The sequence below is a fragment of the Gracilinanus agilis genome, chromosome 1 (genome assembly GCF_016433145.1).
Source record: "Gracilinanus agilis isolate LMUSP501 chromosome 1, AgileGrace, whole genome shotgun sequence".
NCBI lineage: Eukaryota > Metazoa > Chordata > Mammalia > Didelphimorphia > Didelphidae > Gracilinanus > Gracilinanus agilis.
The window spans coordinates 91965843-91983594 of record NC_058130.1 but is presented as its reverse complement, the minus strand read 5'-3'; the positions used below and the strand labels follow the sequence as shown (position 1 = coordinate 91983594).

The window sequence follows — 17752 nt, the reverse complement described above, 5'->3', positions numbered from 1 at the left end:
CCTACAGAGCTGTGTGCTCAAATGTACCTCACTTTAGCCACATTTGTCCAAGAAGTGAAGTATGCTAGAATTTGGAAGGGATCTCAGAGGGTATTTAGGCCAGCCCATACCTAACCAGGGCTCCCTTCTATAACATTTCCCATAGCCTCTACTTGAAGAACTCCAGTGATGAGAATCCTACTATGCCTCTTAAGGTAGCTCATTCTCCTTTTTAGTCAGCTCTAATTGTTTCAGGTTTTCTGAGATCAACATGAAATATGCTTGTCTTAACTTCGATTGTCCTAATTCTCTGAGGGGACCAAGTAGAGTAAGGCTGTCTAATCCCTCTCCCATATAGCATCTTCAAATATGTGAAGATAGCAGTAAATCTTCTCAAATCCCTAGTTTCTTTGAAGGGTCCTGTTGGAAAAGGAAGAAGAAACAGGCTAGCATGCAAGGTACTTTGACAAAGGTTGAGGGCTAACATGTTTTCTTTAATGGGTCCAACCACTGTAAACAGTCAGAGACGGTGAGGCGCAGGCAGGGTGGTGTTTTCTTTCTAGTCACTGTGCCAGGGTGGTCTGGCAGTGTTTCAGGAAGAGCACTTGGGGCAGGGGAAGAGGATGTCCCTAATTTTTCCTTGGTCTCACAATCCTCTTTTTTAAACTTCATCTCTGCCAAATGGTTTAAAATATGATGACAGAAGTTATGCTGGTAGGTGGTGCTAGGTAATCGGTTTGCATCCAGGTACTCTGAGTCTCCATTCAGATTATAATGGACTAGTGGCTGAGGAAGTGGTACATCCAAGCTTACTGGTTCTTTCATGTAGTCCTTCTGGTAACTGGAAACAAGGGGGTACTTGGATTCATCACCAGTAGGCCAAGTGTAAGCACTTCGTTTGCTCCTGAACTTCTGCCAAGATTTGCGTCTCCCTAATCCCTGTAATAGGAGATAGACAGGGTCACAATTTATTGATCCCAGGCCCAGGGCTACCTTCCTTGGGACCTTGCCTTTGCCTACCCCTAATGTTCTTGTTGATTGTGTCAGCTCAGACTAGTCTGTCCACCTGAAGCAAAGCTTGGCCTGGGTCCCACAGGCCACCCAAGCACCTCCCATCCCTATGTATATTTGCTATGTTCCCACCTGTGGCTTCCTTTCTCATCCCTTAGTGCCTTCCTGTTTCCCTCCCCACTCTCCACCTTTCAGACTTTGCACTTAGATTTATTCTAAGACATAAATAATTGATAACACTTAAATTGTAACTTTTCCAAAAGTACTTGCATTTTAAATAAGCCAACCTATTAAGAACAAGGCATCAGCTGTGGTGTCAGGCAAGTAAAGATTTTGGCAGAATACCAGAGCTTTTCCAGTGCTTGTGCTTCTAAAATCCCACTACAAAGGCTGATTCAGAACAAAGGAACAGAGTGGAAAGTCCCACTTGGTGGTTCTTCTATGTCCCTGCTATGGACAAAGTGATCTCAGGAGTTAGAACCATGGGAGAGATTAAGGAGTTACCCATCCCACCTCTGACAGCACTCACTGGGTCAAAGACACCACGGTTGTCATGTTTAGAGAATAAGTGTAGACCTGCTGGTTCCTGAAAGAAAAAAAAAGTGGCATAAGATGGGGGAATAATTCTCTTCCCTACTTTCAGGTACAAAAACACTGAGTTATCCCAAAGTTTTCAGGAAAATGTTTTCTTTGCAGTAGGTTTTTTAGGAAAAGAGGCAAATGACAAGGAAATGAAGGGGGAAAGGGACTTCTATGGATTTCAGAATCATTTAGATTTCCCACATACAGATATTGGGAAAGGCTATCCTCTGATATTTAAAAGTAACAAGAATCTATACACCTGGAAAATGGATCAGAATCTTCAAGAAAACTTTCAGAAGGAAGGCAGATTCAGACAGGAGGCATTTTTAATGAGATTTAAACTTTTGAGAGTAGAGATTCATTTTTTTTCTTTATATCCAACAACTACCCCCAATGACTAACAGTGAGTACTTGGTAAATGCTTGGCTGGTAGGCCTCCTCAAAGCCTACAAAGTAGAGCAACTCTGCAGCCCAAGCAGAGACAAGCTTCCATTACTACCTTTTCTTATTGCAAACATCTATCAAATGATAAAAGTCCTCCTCCAGGATACCTCATTGTAGAAGGAAGATAAGTCTAGATTCTTAAAGGCTCTGCTGACTGAGTTTAAACTTTGACAAATTCCATGCCACGCCAAATACTTCAATATTGTTGGCCTAAAAATGAATTGTGTATTTGGCATCTGGGTATGAGCTCACCTAAGTTTGGAGAAACTTATCACCAGAAGGTTATCTCCCAAGTGATGATATTTTTGAGGTGCTGTGATTTACAGTAATGGCTGGGAGCAGGGCAGCTAGGTGATTCAATTAATAGAATGCCAGGTTTGGAGATGGGGAGGTCCTAGGCTCAAATGCAGCTTCAGATACTTCCTACCTGTGTGATCCTGAGCAAGTCACTTAACCTCAGTTATTTAGAACCAATACTATCAGTTCTAAGACAGAAGGTAAAGGTAGGGTTTTGGTTTTTTTAGACAAACAATGGATGGAAGGAGTACTGACTGAAGAAATTACAGATATTCATGCATGGCCTGTCTTAAAAAAAAGCAATGATCTGTAGTGAAGCCAGTCACATTTACAATTTTAGTATTGTGTGCTATAATAATGATCCTTCACTTTAGGCTGGTGCTTTTTTTAAATTATCCCCTCAAAAATTGCAATGATGTTCACCAGATTTTACTTACTAAATCAGGAAAGAGAATTTAGATGTTTTAAAAAGGTTTTCAATAGCAAGAGTTTAAAAAAGTTTTGCTGTTAATCATCAATTAACCAGGATATTAAATTTACCATTAGACCCCAATAATCAAGCATTCTGGTACATTGGAAAGAGTGCTGAATGGAGCAAAGAAAGGCATGACTATTTACTGTAATTATTGGCTCCATCCTACCTTCTCTAGGCGTTTCCTCATCTGTAAAATATGGATAAAAGTACCTATTGTATCTACCTGACATGATTGTTTTGAGGACGATTGTTGTTCCTCTCAGACTACCTCAGTTCCATTAACTCTTTGGGAATAGTCATAAACCAGCTCTTACTAAAAGTGTTGCTAATAATTCTAAGAACTGGAACTCATCTTGCCATTGGCTTTAAGACAGAAATTACTTATCCTGAGTATGGAGAGTTTGCCTCAGTCATAGGGCACTGGTGCCTGAGACGCCCCAAACAGACCTCTTTCAAGGACTGTTAAGAAAACTGGGAACATAGAAGCATCTTCTAGGACTGTATTCTGAGATTATGACATCTCTTCTAGCAAAGAAGGTAGCATGATATAATGGGTTTAGAATTAAGACTTTTACTCAGATCTTACTTCCAAAAAGCATCTGAGCTTCAGTTTTCTTATCTATAATATGGGAATAATATAATTTGTAGCCTTTACCACGAAGTGTTTATTATTAAGAGTGAATAATATTAGATTTTCCCAAAAGTCTTTATGCAGTTTTCAGCTTTAATACAGGGATGCCTTCTATATGTAAACCCCTTTGCAATCCTTAAAGTGATACATGAATACCAGTTATTAGTATTGTTATCTCAGTACATTCTCTAGCAGAGTAAAATGGGGAACTGGGAGCAATCTACTCAGTGGACCTGAGTTATCTAGGAGAATTAGGGCAAAGTCTGACTGTCATCTACAATACAGCTGGTGGAATCAGAGAAAGCCAAAGGTATTAAATAAAGAGGGTGCTCAATCGGTCTGATTTGTGAAGAATGTCATCTGATATAAGAAAGCTGGGGCTCTTGAACAGCCCAAGAACTATTAGCTTTCATTCTACCACTGCCTAGGCAATCTAAAGGAAACCAAAACCAGTTTTCTGGTAAATATACACTGGAGGGCATGAGGGAGGAGGGGAGGCTCAATGAGGCTGTGTGAATTGGGGACACAGCTCAATGAAATTCACTCTCCTTCCTCATGGCCAATCCTTCACTGATACTTTAGCCATCTACCCTATGTAGCCCTACTTGAGGAAATCAGTACCGCCATCAGTAGCCATTCTTTTAATATTTGAAGATGTACCTAACGCTGAGTATTGACTGGTTTAGACAAAGAAACCATTCTCTTCACACTGAGTAGGAAGAAGAGAAAATTCACACAAATGGATCCACTGGGCATTTGAAATCAAACAGTGCCATAACCTGACTTCCTTTTAGAAAGCAAAAGTTAAGGCTAACTTCCCAGTGTCCTAAAGATCGACAACCTTTGTGTTTAGAGATGTTAAGGACCTTAGTCTCTAGTCTATTCCCCTCGTTTTGCAGGAAAACTGAGGTCCAGATAGGAGAAATGACTTTGCAGGTGGTAGTAAGAGCTGGGATTCAAGCCCAAAGGTTCATTATGGCTTCAGATTCAGTACCCCTCTCCCCCTTTCCCATTCCCTGGAATCCTAGTAATCTGGGCTTACATTTTTACATGCAGATCAACTTCTCTCTCAGACCCAGACAACTGCTCAATTGGAGCTAGAACTGGAAGAGATCTCTTAAGATAATATGGCCACCAACTCTCACATGTTTCAGATGACAGAGCTAAGACCAGAGAGAAGAAATCACTTGCTTAAGGTCACACAGGTAGAAAGCAGCAGAACTAAGATTGGAACTTGGGTCTCCTAATTTCAAATCCAGTATTAAAAACAAACAAAAAAAAAAAACCAAAGCAACCCCATCCCGGCTTTGTTATTATGTTCTTGACACACAAAATAAAATGAACATTTCCATATACAGATAATAGAAAGCATATTGTATATACATTTATGGTGGCTTATTTTTTTAAATCCTTACCTTCTGTCTTAGCATCATTTCTAAGACAGAAAAGTAGCAAGGTCTAGGCAATTGGGGTTAAGTGATGTACCCAGGGTCACACAGCCAGAAAGTGTCTGAGGTCAAATTTGAACCCATGACCTCCCAACTCCAAACCTGGTGCTCTATTCACTAGGTTACCTAGCTTCCTCAACAGCTTGCTTTTTAAATACACATGTAATATGTTTCCAAACTCTCTTGTTTATCCCTTCCTCCAAATATCCCACTGTTCTCTTCTGTATGTTATTTTTTTAAATGCTTCAATGATTCTTTCCCCCACTTCTTTTTCAATATTTTTCTAACTATGGAACAATTCCTTCCCATTCTCACTGACGTTTTCAGGTTCCTCCCCACAATCCCTGTCTGAGAAGATAGATGCTATCTCAAGATTAGGGATGTCTCATTCTAAGGGGAGGGCTAAGAATAAGAAGTCCACCTTTGGGCAAATGATGTTCTTCTCTGAATTGGTCCCATGGTGAGAGTGCAACATCAACAGAGTAATGACAGTCAAGAGGGAACGATCTTGTTTTGGCACTTCTTGCCCAGAGCTTTCAGCCAGTGGGTACCCCACCCCCTCTCACCTTCATTCTTTGTAGGAACACTGCTGGAGGCTGGGGTTTGGCTGCAAGTCGGTAATCCTGAGCTAGTTCATACTTGAATTGGCCCCTGTAGTGGCCATAGAAACCAGTGTTGTGCTGTAATAAGTAGTAGGAAAGATAATGAATAAAATATATGACTGGTTCCCCGAGCACCTAGACCTAAATGATTTAAATTTAAGGCTGCTACCCAGGGCCTTTGTCATTAGGGGATCTCAACCCACAGAGGCTCCAGGCTAGACAGTGTCTTCGAGCTCATGGCAACACATCTGAGAAGAAGCAAATCTCTGAAGGAAAGAAGCTCAGGTCTCTGGAGTTCAAGGAATGTTTCTGACCTCAGCTCTTAGGGAAAACATTCTGAGATACTATTTTAGGATAATTAGAACATAAATCACATACAATTTTACAAAAAAAGTGAGCCCAGGAGAGAGGGAATCACTTCTGCAACCAAAAGACAGTGGGGAATGGAGTAAGGTGCCCCCGACTGGGAAGGTTATATAGGGAAAATGAGGAACAGGACCAATAGGGGCTGCAAAAGACTATTCCACCTTCCACAGGATTAGAACTCTTGTTGAAGCAGCCATATTTGTCCTAAGAGAATCCAAGAGATTGAGACTATTACTATGTAATTGTGCATGCTCACAAGCTTTCTAGAGGTTTCTTACATCTTCCCCCCCAAAATAGCACCTAAAACCAATTTGAAAGGCATAGACTAAGAGGGGATTATGGTCAAAATCCATAGATTTATTAGTAGTCTGGATAAGAGAAGTATTGCCATATTAACCAAATGATGAAATGCTAAATTCCTGGGGGATGGAATCATGATGATGTTAGGGAGACAGCTGTGATATAGTGGAAAGAGCAAAGAATTTGGTGTCAAAAGACTTGTGGTTCAATCCCAGCTTTGTCACTTTCTAATTGTGTGACTTCAAATAAAGTAATTTCTCTGGGATTTTTTCTGATCAGCACAATGAGGATATTACTTGTAGCATAGGACTCATTGCCTTTTTGATAGAATCATAGACTCAGAGCAGAAAAAAGACTTTAGAAGTGATTTAGTTCAACTCTCTCTTTTTGTAGATGAGAAACTGAGGCCTACAGAGGTTAAATTACTTGTGTGATATCATAGAGCTGGTAAGTATCACACCTGGGATTTTTAGGAGGCTCAAATGAAATAATGTAGGTTAAGCACTATGTAAACCATAAAGTGCTTTGTAGATGTCAGCTGCTACGGTGTTAGGATCACAAACCTAGAGCTGAAATGGACCTTAGAGACCAATTTGGGCCAACTTCTTCCTTTTGTAGAGGAGGAAATTCAAAGTCCCACAGCTAGTGTTAAAAGGTGGGCTGTGAACCAAGGTGGTCTTACAGAGCCAATAGTCTTTCCCCAGTATCATGCTGCCTCCCCTAAGTTTAGGACAAAACAATCATATCGCATAGTAACAGACTTATTAGTATAGACAAACAATATAAATGGAAACAAAAAAAGATTTCTATAAATAGATGGCATAGCTTTTTTTAACCTATTAATGTTTCTTTGCCTATTAATAAGATTAATGCCAAAGAGACCAAACATATCTACTCATGTATGATATGTCAGAATCCTGAGTTGAATGTACTATTGGGTCTAACCCAGCAACACAACTCAGATGATCCTAAACTGGAATTAGTATGACCCTTTACCTTGGAGAAGAAAGTCAGTCCTGGCCCCAGACCCCATGAAGAAAAGCAAAAGGCAGTAGACACGTTCCTCAGGATTGTCAGCAGGCATCCAGAGATGATTTGGAGGGCAGAACCTTATAAACTATATTTGTAGGCTTTTCCTTAAAGATTTACACTGCTTCCACTTTGTGTTTTATTATACTTGCCCCCATCAACAGAGGTCCTGACTTAATCCATGCAATCTATAGGTATTCATTCAATAAATCTCTTTTTTGGGTTGTCCTTCATGTGTTGGCCCCAAAGAAACAAATGAATTATCTCTGAGGACTTGGGGTGTGCCAAAAGCTGATATAATACTACCTTATTCAATTGGTTAGAGAGCCAGTAGGAGAAAGCTGAACTAGCTAGTTAGATAACAATGGCTAGTAAGGGGTATTCATGTAAAGAATTGGAGTCAGGTCAACTAGACCAAAATATAGGAAGGAGCCTTATTGGTAGCATGTACAAAGGCTAAGTTAGACAGGATACAGGTGGAAGTGATTTGAAAACAAAAATTATAGCTATATTTTAAATTGCTTTCATTTTTAATATATCTGTTACCCTCCACCCATTTTTTGGTAAGAAATAATTTTTTAAAAAAGTCTTAGCATATCCACCTAATCCCTCAGTCAATCTAGACATTCATTTTTAATCTAGTTACAAGTTCACATCCAGGTTAAAGGCATATATCTATATGACTTTGAACAATTTATTTCCCTACTCTGGATTATAATTCCTTTATTTTTAGATAAGGGGGGTTTGGACTAGTTAATCTCTAAGGTTCCCTCCAAACTCTAAATCCTCTGATCAGACCTATAATTATTAGAATGATAGGGTCTTTGACCCAGGATGCCAAAAGGATGCTGAAAACACTGGTGCTTCCAAAGCTGGAATATGAATTTAGCTCCTACTTAGGAGGAATAATTAGTTGAGATATGTAGGAATTAGTTGGTTCTTTGTCCCCTTTATTTCCTCTCAGTCCTGGATGATTTCCATAAGTAACAGCCACAGCATGTCCTGGAACAGTGATGATGAATCTTTTAGAGATGGAGTGCCAGCCCCACCCCCCAACCCTTACCCCCAACAGGGAAGGGAGGAAGCACTCCCATTGGGCTGCTGGGCTGAGGGGTGGGTGAAGTGAGGGATGTCCTCAGTGAGTGCAGAGAGGGGGAGGGGAGTGATCTGAGCACTCCGTGCTCACAGAGAGTGTTCTATATGCCATCTTTGGCACCCATGCCATAGGTTTGCTATCGATGTCCTAGAGTCTCTCCCCCAATAAGCCTTTGTCCCAAGGTCCGAATTCTCTGAACTAAATTTGTTTTGAAAAGCTGATTTGAGGCCTCCTTTAATACTTCTCACCCCAGACTACATTTTAAGAGTTTGTGGCATTAGAATTTCTAGTTAAAGCTTTCTGTGCTCAGAACCTATAATCTCTAGACTATTTAATTCTCTTGGCTCTCTCCAAGTTTCAGGTAATCAATTAGTAGAACAGTCTCAGAATTAGGGACTATGGTAATTATGTAGCTAATTGGTTGCAGATATGCTCTTACCCAAGATCCAACTATAGCACTTTGCGTCATCTCCTGAGGAAGAGAGGTGAACAGCTGGATGCACTCCTATTGCCTCTGCTTGAGACTATTAAGCCTGGAAAGACAGATGCTCTTGGTCAGTTCCTTGTTGCTTAGATACCGAATGAGTTGTGACTACACAATACTGACTGTTAGAATAAAAGATAGCTTTTTTTTTGCCCTGTTTTCATTTGTGTTTTCATTTCTCCTCTAGGCAAGGTAATTTCCTTGGAGAAAGCTGTTCTAGGAAGGGCATCTTATATATATCTATATATATCTTACATACATAAATTTATGTAGTAAGGAGGGAATTAAATTAAGAGTAACATCTAACTTAGAATAATGAGTTTCATTCACTTAAATATTAATCCATTCCCTTAAATATTAAAGGATGTAAGGAAAAATTTGCATTTTGCAAGCCAAGTTCTTACACAGGCAAGGATGCTATTTTTAGAAACAGTTCCAAGGGAATCAGAAGAAATGCTGAAAGGGATAGGTGGTTTTTAAAAGAGTTATTACATCACAGTGAGTTTCGGTTATTAGCTGGTCTGTCTTCCCATGAATTCTGTGATCACTAAGATTCCTTGAGGAGACAAATTGACAAGCATTTATTAGTACTTACTATGTGCTAAGTGATGGGGCTATTAAAGCCAACAACAGTCCCTGGCCTCAAAGAGCCTACAATCCAATGGGAGAGACAACATGCAAATGTTTTAAGTATTAACAAGCTCTATGCAGGAAAAATTGGAGATAATCACAAAAATAAGTTATTAGCATTAAGGGGAACTGGAAAAAGATTCTTAAGAGGTAGGATGTAAGCTGAGAATGAAAGGAAACTAGGAAATCCAGAAGGCAGAGATGAGGAGGTAGAGAGTTCCAGGCCTGGGGTACAGCCAGTGAAAATTCATGGAGTCTGTAATGGAATATGTTTTACGTGAGAAACAGCAAGGAGGCCAACATCACTGGATTATAATAGAATATATGGAGGCAAGCAAAGTGTAAGAAGGCTGGAAAGGTAGGAAGGGACCAGGTTATGAAGGGCTTTAAAAGTCAGATGATTTTATATTTCATTCTGGAGGAAATGAAAAGCAACTGGAGTTTACTAAATGTGGGATATGATATGATCAGACTAGTAGTGCCTTTACAAAGATCATTTTGATGTAAAATAATTTTAAAAATTAAAATTAAAAAAAGGATCATTTTGATGTACTAAAATAAAATGGAGAAAGACTCGAGGTAGGGTATTACAGTAGACCAAGTAACTTTGTCACTAATGAAGTGATGAAGGCCTGCACCAAGAGAGTGGCAGTGTCCAAGAAAAGACGACATATATAAGAGAAGATGTGAAGGCAGAATTGACAGAAGTTGGCAACAGATTGGATATGGAAGAGGGGTCAGAGTGAGGAATCAAGGGTGATACACTTAGGATGATGATAGAAATTTAATTATAGTAGGCATTATCATTCTATGCCTCCTTTCCTCATCCCTGCCAATCCCCAAATGATCTATTAGTATCAAAACAGTAAGGAATTACTAGGATGGAAGGGAAAAAATGTACCTGGGCTCTCAAAATATTTTTTTCCTCTTCAATCATGAATAGAAGTCCACTTTCTAAGAAACCTTCTTAGTGTTTACAAGTGAGCACACAATCAAGTATTCCAGGTCCAAACTCTATTCACGTATGAAACTAATGAAGTTCAAATGAAGGTTAAAAGCACCACAGAACCCTAGAGAGATTAATATCCAGTGGAGATGAAAAAAGTACTGAAGTTCTGAGCAACATGGTTCCTTGCCAATTAGTGTTAGATCCAGCCTGGTGTGGAAATCACTGTTATTTTGTTTTATTTATCTCTCAAATGGAAGAAAACAGTGACTTTTAAAAAAGTTTTTAAAGTTCTAAGTTTCATTAAGCTTTTTAAAAAAGCTATTTTCTATTTTAAGCTTTTAATTTTTTTAAGCTCTATGTTTATTGAAGAAAAAATCCTGACCCAAATTCAAAGTCCCAGCAGATAAACAATTTAGACTAGGAGTTCTTAAGTGTAAGACGTTCAGGATGCATGGATAGGTTTCTGAAGAGTCTATAAACTTGGATGGAAAATACTTATATCTTTTTTTTTTTTAACCCTTAACTTCCATCTTGGAGTCAATACTGTGTCTTGGCTCATAGGTGGAAGAGTGGTAAGGGTAGGCAATGGGGGTCAAGTGACTTGCCCAGGGTCACACAGCTGGAATACTTATATCTTTTAAATTAAAACTGGACATTCTCCTTTTGTTAGGAATTTAGTGAATAAAATCTTTATTCTAAGAAGGGTTAGGCTTTACCAGACAGCCAAAAGGATCAATGACTCAAAAAAAATTAAGATATAGAGGATTAGGTAGCCCTTTCCCTTCACACATGAAGGACTGATGCTGTGGCTGTAGATAGTAGGCAATATAAGAACATTTCCAATATTTGGAATCATCTTGGAATCATCTACCACCTAGTTTGGGGAAGGAGACATACATGAGTATAAATACCCAGAAACCCTTCTGGATTCCTTCCTTCCTAGTGTCATGGCCCAGGTTCCATTCAATTTGGCCTAGGATTTATAGTATTCTCATATGATAATTCATAAATTTATCACAAATTGTTTTGTCTGTCTTCTGAGAAAATCTCTGAATGCAGCTCATGCTCAGTTTCCCATTAAGGTACTTAACTCCTTCTCAACTTCCCCAAAAGGAAAATACACTTGTGTTATAGTTTAAAATACATTTTCTCCATGAAATCAGAATTTAAAAGATACAGTATAAATAAACTCTCCAAGCAGCTGGCAGCCTGCTGCTTCCAGCAGGTCTGAACTCTTAATTCAGTTCACAACTTCACTTTTGCCAAGGGAACAAATGTTCCCCAGAGCTGTTGGAAGAGGAGAGCCATGATTTGCACCCTTCCCAAAATCAGTCATAAAGTGGTGAAATATGCCGTCACACCACAAGTGGCGGTCACACTTAACTCCTATAGAGGCAACTATTGCTCCTTGATGGATGCTGGGCAAACTCTGGAGGCCAAAGCTCACTGTGGATGCCTCATACATTTCCTCTGTACTTTCTATAAGAACCAGGCTTACAGGAAATCAAACTTTAAGCTCATCCAGGATACTTCTCATCAGCTTAGTCTCTCTTGGTTTTAAATGTTTTACTGTAGTGAACAATGTCCTTAGAAATACTTTTTTATCTTAATATCCCAAGATTGTACAAATGCCAAAGATATATATGTCCCTACTTTGGTACCTTCAGGGGTTGGGAAAATATAATGGTATGCTAAGGAAAAGATAAACCCTGCCAGCAAGTACTACAACATGTAAAATATTCCTTTATAACTTCATCTCCCCATGCTTCCCAATTTCAGTTGGTCCAATAATATATTAAATGCCTGCTCTCCATAATACATTGTGCTAGATGACAGGTGTGTTACAAAGACAAAAAATGAATTGGGTCCTGCCCTCAAAGAGCTTATATTCATATCAACCATTGTAAAAATGGCCTTAATACTTCTTCCATGGGCCACGCTCATTCCTAACTGCTGGTTTCTGTATGGACTTGCACAAAATAGATGATTAAATACATTCTTAAACACACTCTAAATTTTATTTCTTCTCCGAACACTGAAATATAGTGATCTATACAGGGTAGGCACTTTAAACATTTGTTGATGGGCTTTTGTTGAATTTGTTGAATGGGCTGTTCTTCCAGTTCTTTCAAATCTATTTGAATCTAACCTATAATTCCTACTCTACAGTTTGCCCAGAGAGACATTTAACATCTTTCCTGATAGTAGATTAACTACCCTTTGTGTAGTTCCCTAAAGATGCTGGATTTTCTTAGCTTTTACAAGGCCTTTTTCTCCTGGTTAAAAAAAGATGTCAGAGGGGAAAGAAGGGATAAGTATGAGAAGTGGAATAGGGAGGACTTAGCTGTTAGGTAGTAAGGATTTCCAGTGACAGAGCCCAGTATTGTATCTCTTTTTTCTTGCTTTTGCTAAAAATAAGTCTGGCTTATTTCCAGTTAGGACTATGATAAAGATTCTTATTTTTGTTAAAATGGAGGTACTTAAAAAACCTGTATAGCATCAATATGCAATGCTAAACTCATTCAGAGCATCTACCTGTGGCTAGAACCAGGTTAAGAATGTACTTTGCAGTGGAGATCTGCTCATATGTAGGGTGCCCAAATACAGTGTTTGATAGACAAGTGGGAAATCCAGTCTAAGATTCTCATAATGCACAACTGAATGTTTTGGCTGAGCTGAGAAACCAAAGCTTTTGGATGGATGCTGGGCTACTGTTATTTGCTTAAATAATCAGCTCATCTGTTTTCTGCTTGTCTGAGCATATGGTAGAAATGTTCTTTCTTCTGTCTTCTGTTTCTTGGTGAAAAATATTACTTTTGGGTTGAGGAGAGGAATGCTAACAAAGCTGTGGTAACAGCCTTTAGAATAGAAGTTAACTATGAATTCAGGTGGGGAGGCTCTTGAAGAAAGGGGACATGCCATTTCTTTTGTAACCATCAATTCTGGGAACCTGGTACAGTACTGTTTTTACATACTGCTTTACATTTGTGTTATGTGTTAGGGTTTTTCAAAGGTACTTTCATATCACTCTTTTTTTTAGTAGTATCAGTTCCAAGGTAGAAGAGCAGTAAGGGCTAGGCAACTAGGGTTAAGGGACTTGCTCAGGGTCACACATCTAGGAAATGTCTGAGGCCAAATTTGAACCTGGTACCTCTTGTCTCCAGGCTTGGCTTTCTCACCCAGCTGCCCCTTATGACCTCATTTCAATTCAACATTTATTAAGTGCCCAGTATATTGCATCAAACTGTGGAACACTATAAGATTTGGTCCAAAAGATTAAAGAGATTGGCCAAACAACTCAGGAAAACTCAACTTGAGAAGGAATGCATATCGCTCAGATTGTGATATGAGGTTAGCAGGAGTTAATCACCTTGCTGTTACTTGCTGAGTATGACACATCTAGGCTTCAAGGAGAGGTAAAATTATTCTGAAACTTAGCTGAGGGCTCTGCTTCTAGCCTGGAACCCATAGGTATTATACTCAAGTCAAGTAGTCAATGAAGGCCATCAGAATGACCTAGTCTTAAGAAAAAGTCTTTGTTTTTCTTTATTTTTAGTAACTGCCCAAGGTCCTTAGCTCTATCCCATCCTCTTGCCAGCATTCTTGTCTTTATTATGCATATCTGCTGGAGCAAAATTGCTCATATTTGTGCTATGTTTTAGACAACACAAGCCTCACTTGAAGCAGCACAAAAGTTGGTATTTCTCTCTGTAAGTCTTGAGTGATATTGTGGAGGGATTTGAGTACCAGACTAAGGAGTTTATATTTTATTTTAGAGGTAATAAGAAGTCACAGATTTTTGACCAGGGGAATGACATGGTTGGACCAATACATTAAAGAAGAATGTTTTGGTAGCAGTATGGAAAATAGATGAGAGGGGAGAAGAGATCAATTAGGCGATTTATAATAGACCAGGCAAGAGATGAGAGACTGCGCTAGCCTGTGTTGAGTGGAGAAGAGTTGCTTGTGAACAGTGTTGTAAGGTACCTTAAGGGAAAGGTAGGAGGTGGTTTGTGCCATGTGAATCAAAACACTGCTGCTAGCTACACTGACCATGACTTCCCCTCAGACCACGAGCTCGAGTCCTGAGAATAGCAGTGCTCCTTAGACTTCTGCTACTGCTTCCAGTCTGAGACCCTTTGCTATCTTCTAGGGGAGAGATTATTATGGACAAAGAATTTATCTTCCATGCCACTATCACCAGCTGATGATCATCTGCCATCAATAGGCAGATAAACCCAAGAGCCCCAGGAATAGCAAGACTTACCAGATTCCTTACTGTGTTACAAAAGCCCAGTCCCTGAAGCCATCATCCCTGGAAGCAACTTCAGTGAAGAGCGAGCAACTGCTTCTGCAGGTGCTCAATATAGTTCAGTGGCTCCCAAACTTTTTTGGCCTACCGCCCCCTTTCCAGAAAAAATATTACTTAGCTCCCTGGAAATTAATTTTTAAAAAAATTTAATAGCAATTAATAGGAAAGATAAATGCACCTGTGGCCATCAACGCTCAACTGGATTGCTGCAGCACCCACTTTGGGAATCACTGAAAGTTTCTACCTTCTCAGCAATTATAGCTACTAAAGACCTGAGAAAAGGAAGCTCTCACCCCAAAGTCCTTGGCACTATTAAATATTTCAGTGTCAGAAAATTATGATTTTATCAGTGGTAATGATATTAAGGAAGACCCATTACCATCTGCTTTGCCACTATACCTTCAGTTTCTTTCTATATGACTTGCTGCTGAAGCCTCTCCCTTATTAGAATGTGTATGGGGCAGCTGGGTAGCTCAGTGGATTGAGAACCAGGCCTAGAGACAGGAGGTCTTGGGTTCAAATCTGGCCTCAGACACTTCCCAGCTGTGTGACCCTGGGCAAGTCACTTGACCCCCCATTGCCTGCCCTTACCACTCTTCTGCCTTGGAGCCAATACTCAGTATTGACTCCAAGACGGAAGGTAAGGGTTTAAAAAAAAAAAAAAGAATGTTGTGGTTCCTTGACAGCTGGGACTATGTTTTTCTATCTGTACCCTCAATATTTTGTCCATAATAAGCGTTTAATAAATGCTTCTTCATTCATTCAGTATGAGAAACCAATAAGATTTGGCAATGGATTAAATATGGAGAGTGATGAAGGAGAAGAATGAGTTGAAGATGATTCAAGTTATTAACTTGGGTTTGTAAAGATAGTAGTTCTCTCAACAGAAATCAGGACGTGTGGAGAAAAAAATGGGTTTAGTGGAGAATATGAGTTCTGTTTTGGGTACGACGAGTTTAACCTCAGCCACACACAAACATGGTCATACTAAAATCTCTACATCACTCTTAATTAGTAATAAACTAGGATAGTAATTGTGTGAGCAGAGATAAGGAGATGGATTTAAGAGATGTTAAATTTTAATGTTAAATATAAAGACGTTAAATAATTTGAGATGCCAATTGGACACCAGGTGGAGATGTCCAGGGTGCAGTTGGTCATATGCAACTGAAGTTTAGGAAAGAGACTGAAATTAACTATGGATTTAGATAGCTATTTGTAGAGAGATGATAAATGAATTAATGAGCTGATGAGATCACCAAAGAGACTTTATCAGATTTTCCTCTTTACATTTAGTGGTACTTGCCCTCTTAAATAAGCAATTTGTGATAGATTGTCATATTGAAAAGGAAAGCATAAGCCAAATGGATAAAATTTACCAATTTAAAATGTAAAATATATTCTTTGTAGCTGATAAAGGTCTTTGAACTGGTTAATATAAAATGAGATGCACTGCAGGTCTGTATCCTGAATTGAGTCTCTACAAATTATTGGAGTAGATTTGCAATCCCATATGAGCCATGGGGAAGGAGTGTAGCTGGGAGAGGATGGTAGCTTCCTCAAGAGGTTATGAAAGAAGGAGTTGGTGGTAATTCCAGGGGTTTCTAGAAGAGTTGCATGACTAGAGAGCGGTGAAGGGGTTTGCTGTCTGAGCTCAGCTAGTTGGATTGGGGTGGCCCAGTAACATTTCATAACTTTTCCCCAGATGACTCATAAACTTTCCCTTTTAAATACAGAAATGATCCTACCTGACACATGTTCAGCATTTCACCTCAGACACTTCCTGTGGGAATTTGGGCAAATCACATATCCTCTTCTGGCCTCAGTTTCGTCATCTGCAAATGAGAGGTTTGGATTAGATGGCTTCTGAGGTCTCTTTCTGGCAAATCTACAATCCTGTATTCTAGTTTTCTAGTTCCTGGAGATACTAGGCAGTTATTGGTTGAATGAGATAGAGAAACAACCCAAAGTCAGATTGGATCAGATCAGAGGAGCCCATCCTGTTATCTCTGCTTAAAATGCAAAAATCTATTATCTGTTAAGAATTGGAGTTGTTGGGGGCAACTGGGTGGCTCAGTGGATTGAGAGCCAGGCCTAGGACCGGTTGGTCCTAGGTTCAAAACTGGCCTCAGACACTTCCCAGCTGTGTGACCCTGGGCAAGTCACTTACCTCTCATTGCCTAGTCCTTACCACTCTTCTGCCTTGGAACCAATACGTAGTATTGATTCTAAGACAGAAGGTAAGTGTTTAAAAAAAAAAAAAAGAACTAGAGGTGCTATAAAAACTATTCTTATGCTTAGCTGAAAGATAATCATGATTCTGAATATAGGAAGAGATCTTCCTGATAGTTTAGATTCTAAACTTTAGAATATAAATCAAATAGTGAAATTTATATTTGTTCAGGGTTACATAATTCATGTTCTTTCCCTCCCCTTTTCTCTCCCCCCTCTTGGTACTGAGAAGCCTTGCTTTAAAGATTGACACGTTTTTCCTTTGGATTCTGGATATTGGGGAAAACTTGCCCAAAATTCTAGGTTAAGGAGAAAAAGGTCTCATTTTACCAATATGCATGAAAGTGTTCTTTTTATCAAGTAGTATCAATTTCTTTCCTTAGAGAAAAGGTTGATACTTGCAGTTATGAAAATTCTGAATAGCAAATACATCCTTACATACATTATTAACAGAACTAAAGAACTATAGTGACCAGACATTATGGAAAGCATTGCTGCAAAGTTCATTCTGTTGGTTCTGTCTGACTATAAGATGAGAAGCACAAGTTTAGGTAGACATTTGAAAACTAAGAGATTGGAATTCAGATGAAAATCCCACTGAGTAATGTGTTCAGTTAATTAGGAGAACTAGGAAAAAGTAGCTTTATAGAATCCAAGGGAAAAGACAATATCCAAGAGGAAAGGTGGTTAGCTATGGGCAAAAACTGAAGAAAGGAACAAAAAGGTCAACAGATTTCATAGCTAGGAAATCATGGGTCACTTTGGAAAGAACTATTTCAATTTAATGGTAGGGATCTGAGCCAGATTGTACGGAATTGAAATGGGAGGTGAAGAGACAATGGGTAGAGAAATTTTTTTTCTACAAATTTGGCTGTGAAATGGAAA

The 17752-nt window shown here is 39.2% G+C and overlaps 1 protein-coding gene across 1 annotated transcript; it reads right to left on the bottom strand.

Annotated features, from left to right (window-relative positions):
• Positions 1-459: 459 nt before the first annotated feature.
• C1H3orf84 (chromosome 1 C3orf84 homolog) lies at positions 460-8729 on the bottom strand. Its single transcript, XM_044656958.1, has 4 exons — positions 8700-8729; positions 5434-5547; positions 1520-1576; positions 460-918 (listed from the first exon to the last, which is right to left on the bottom strand). The coding sequence occupies exons 1-4, from the start codon at positions 8727-8729 to the stop codon at positions 460-462; spliced, it is 660 nt and encodes a 219-aa protein (XP_044512893.1).
• Between the last annotated feature and the right edge of the window lie 9023 nt (positions 8730-17752).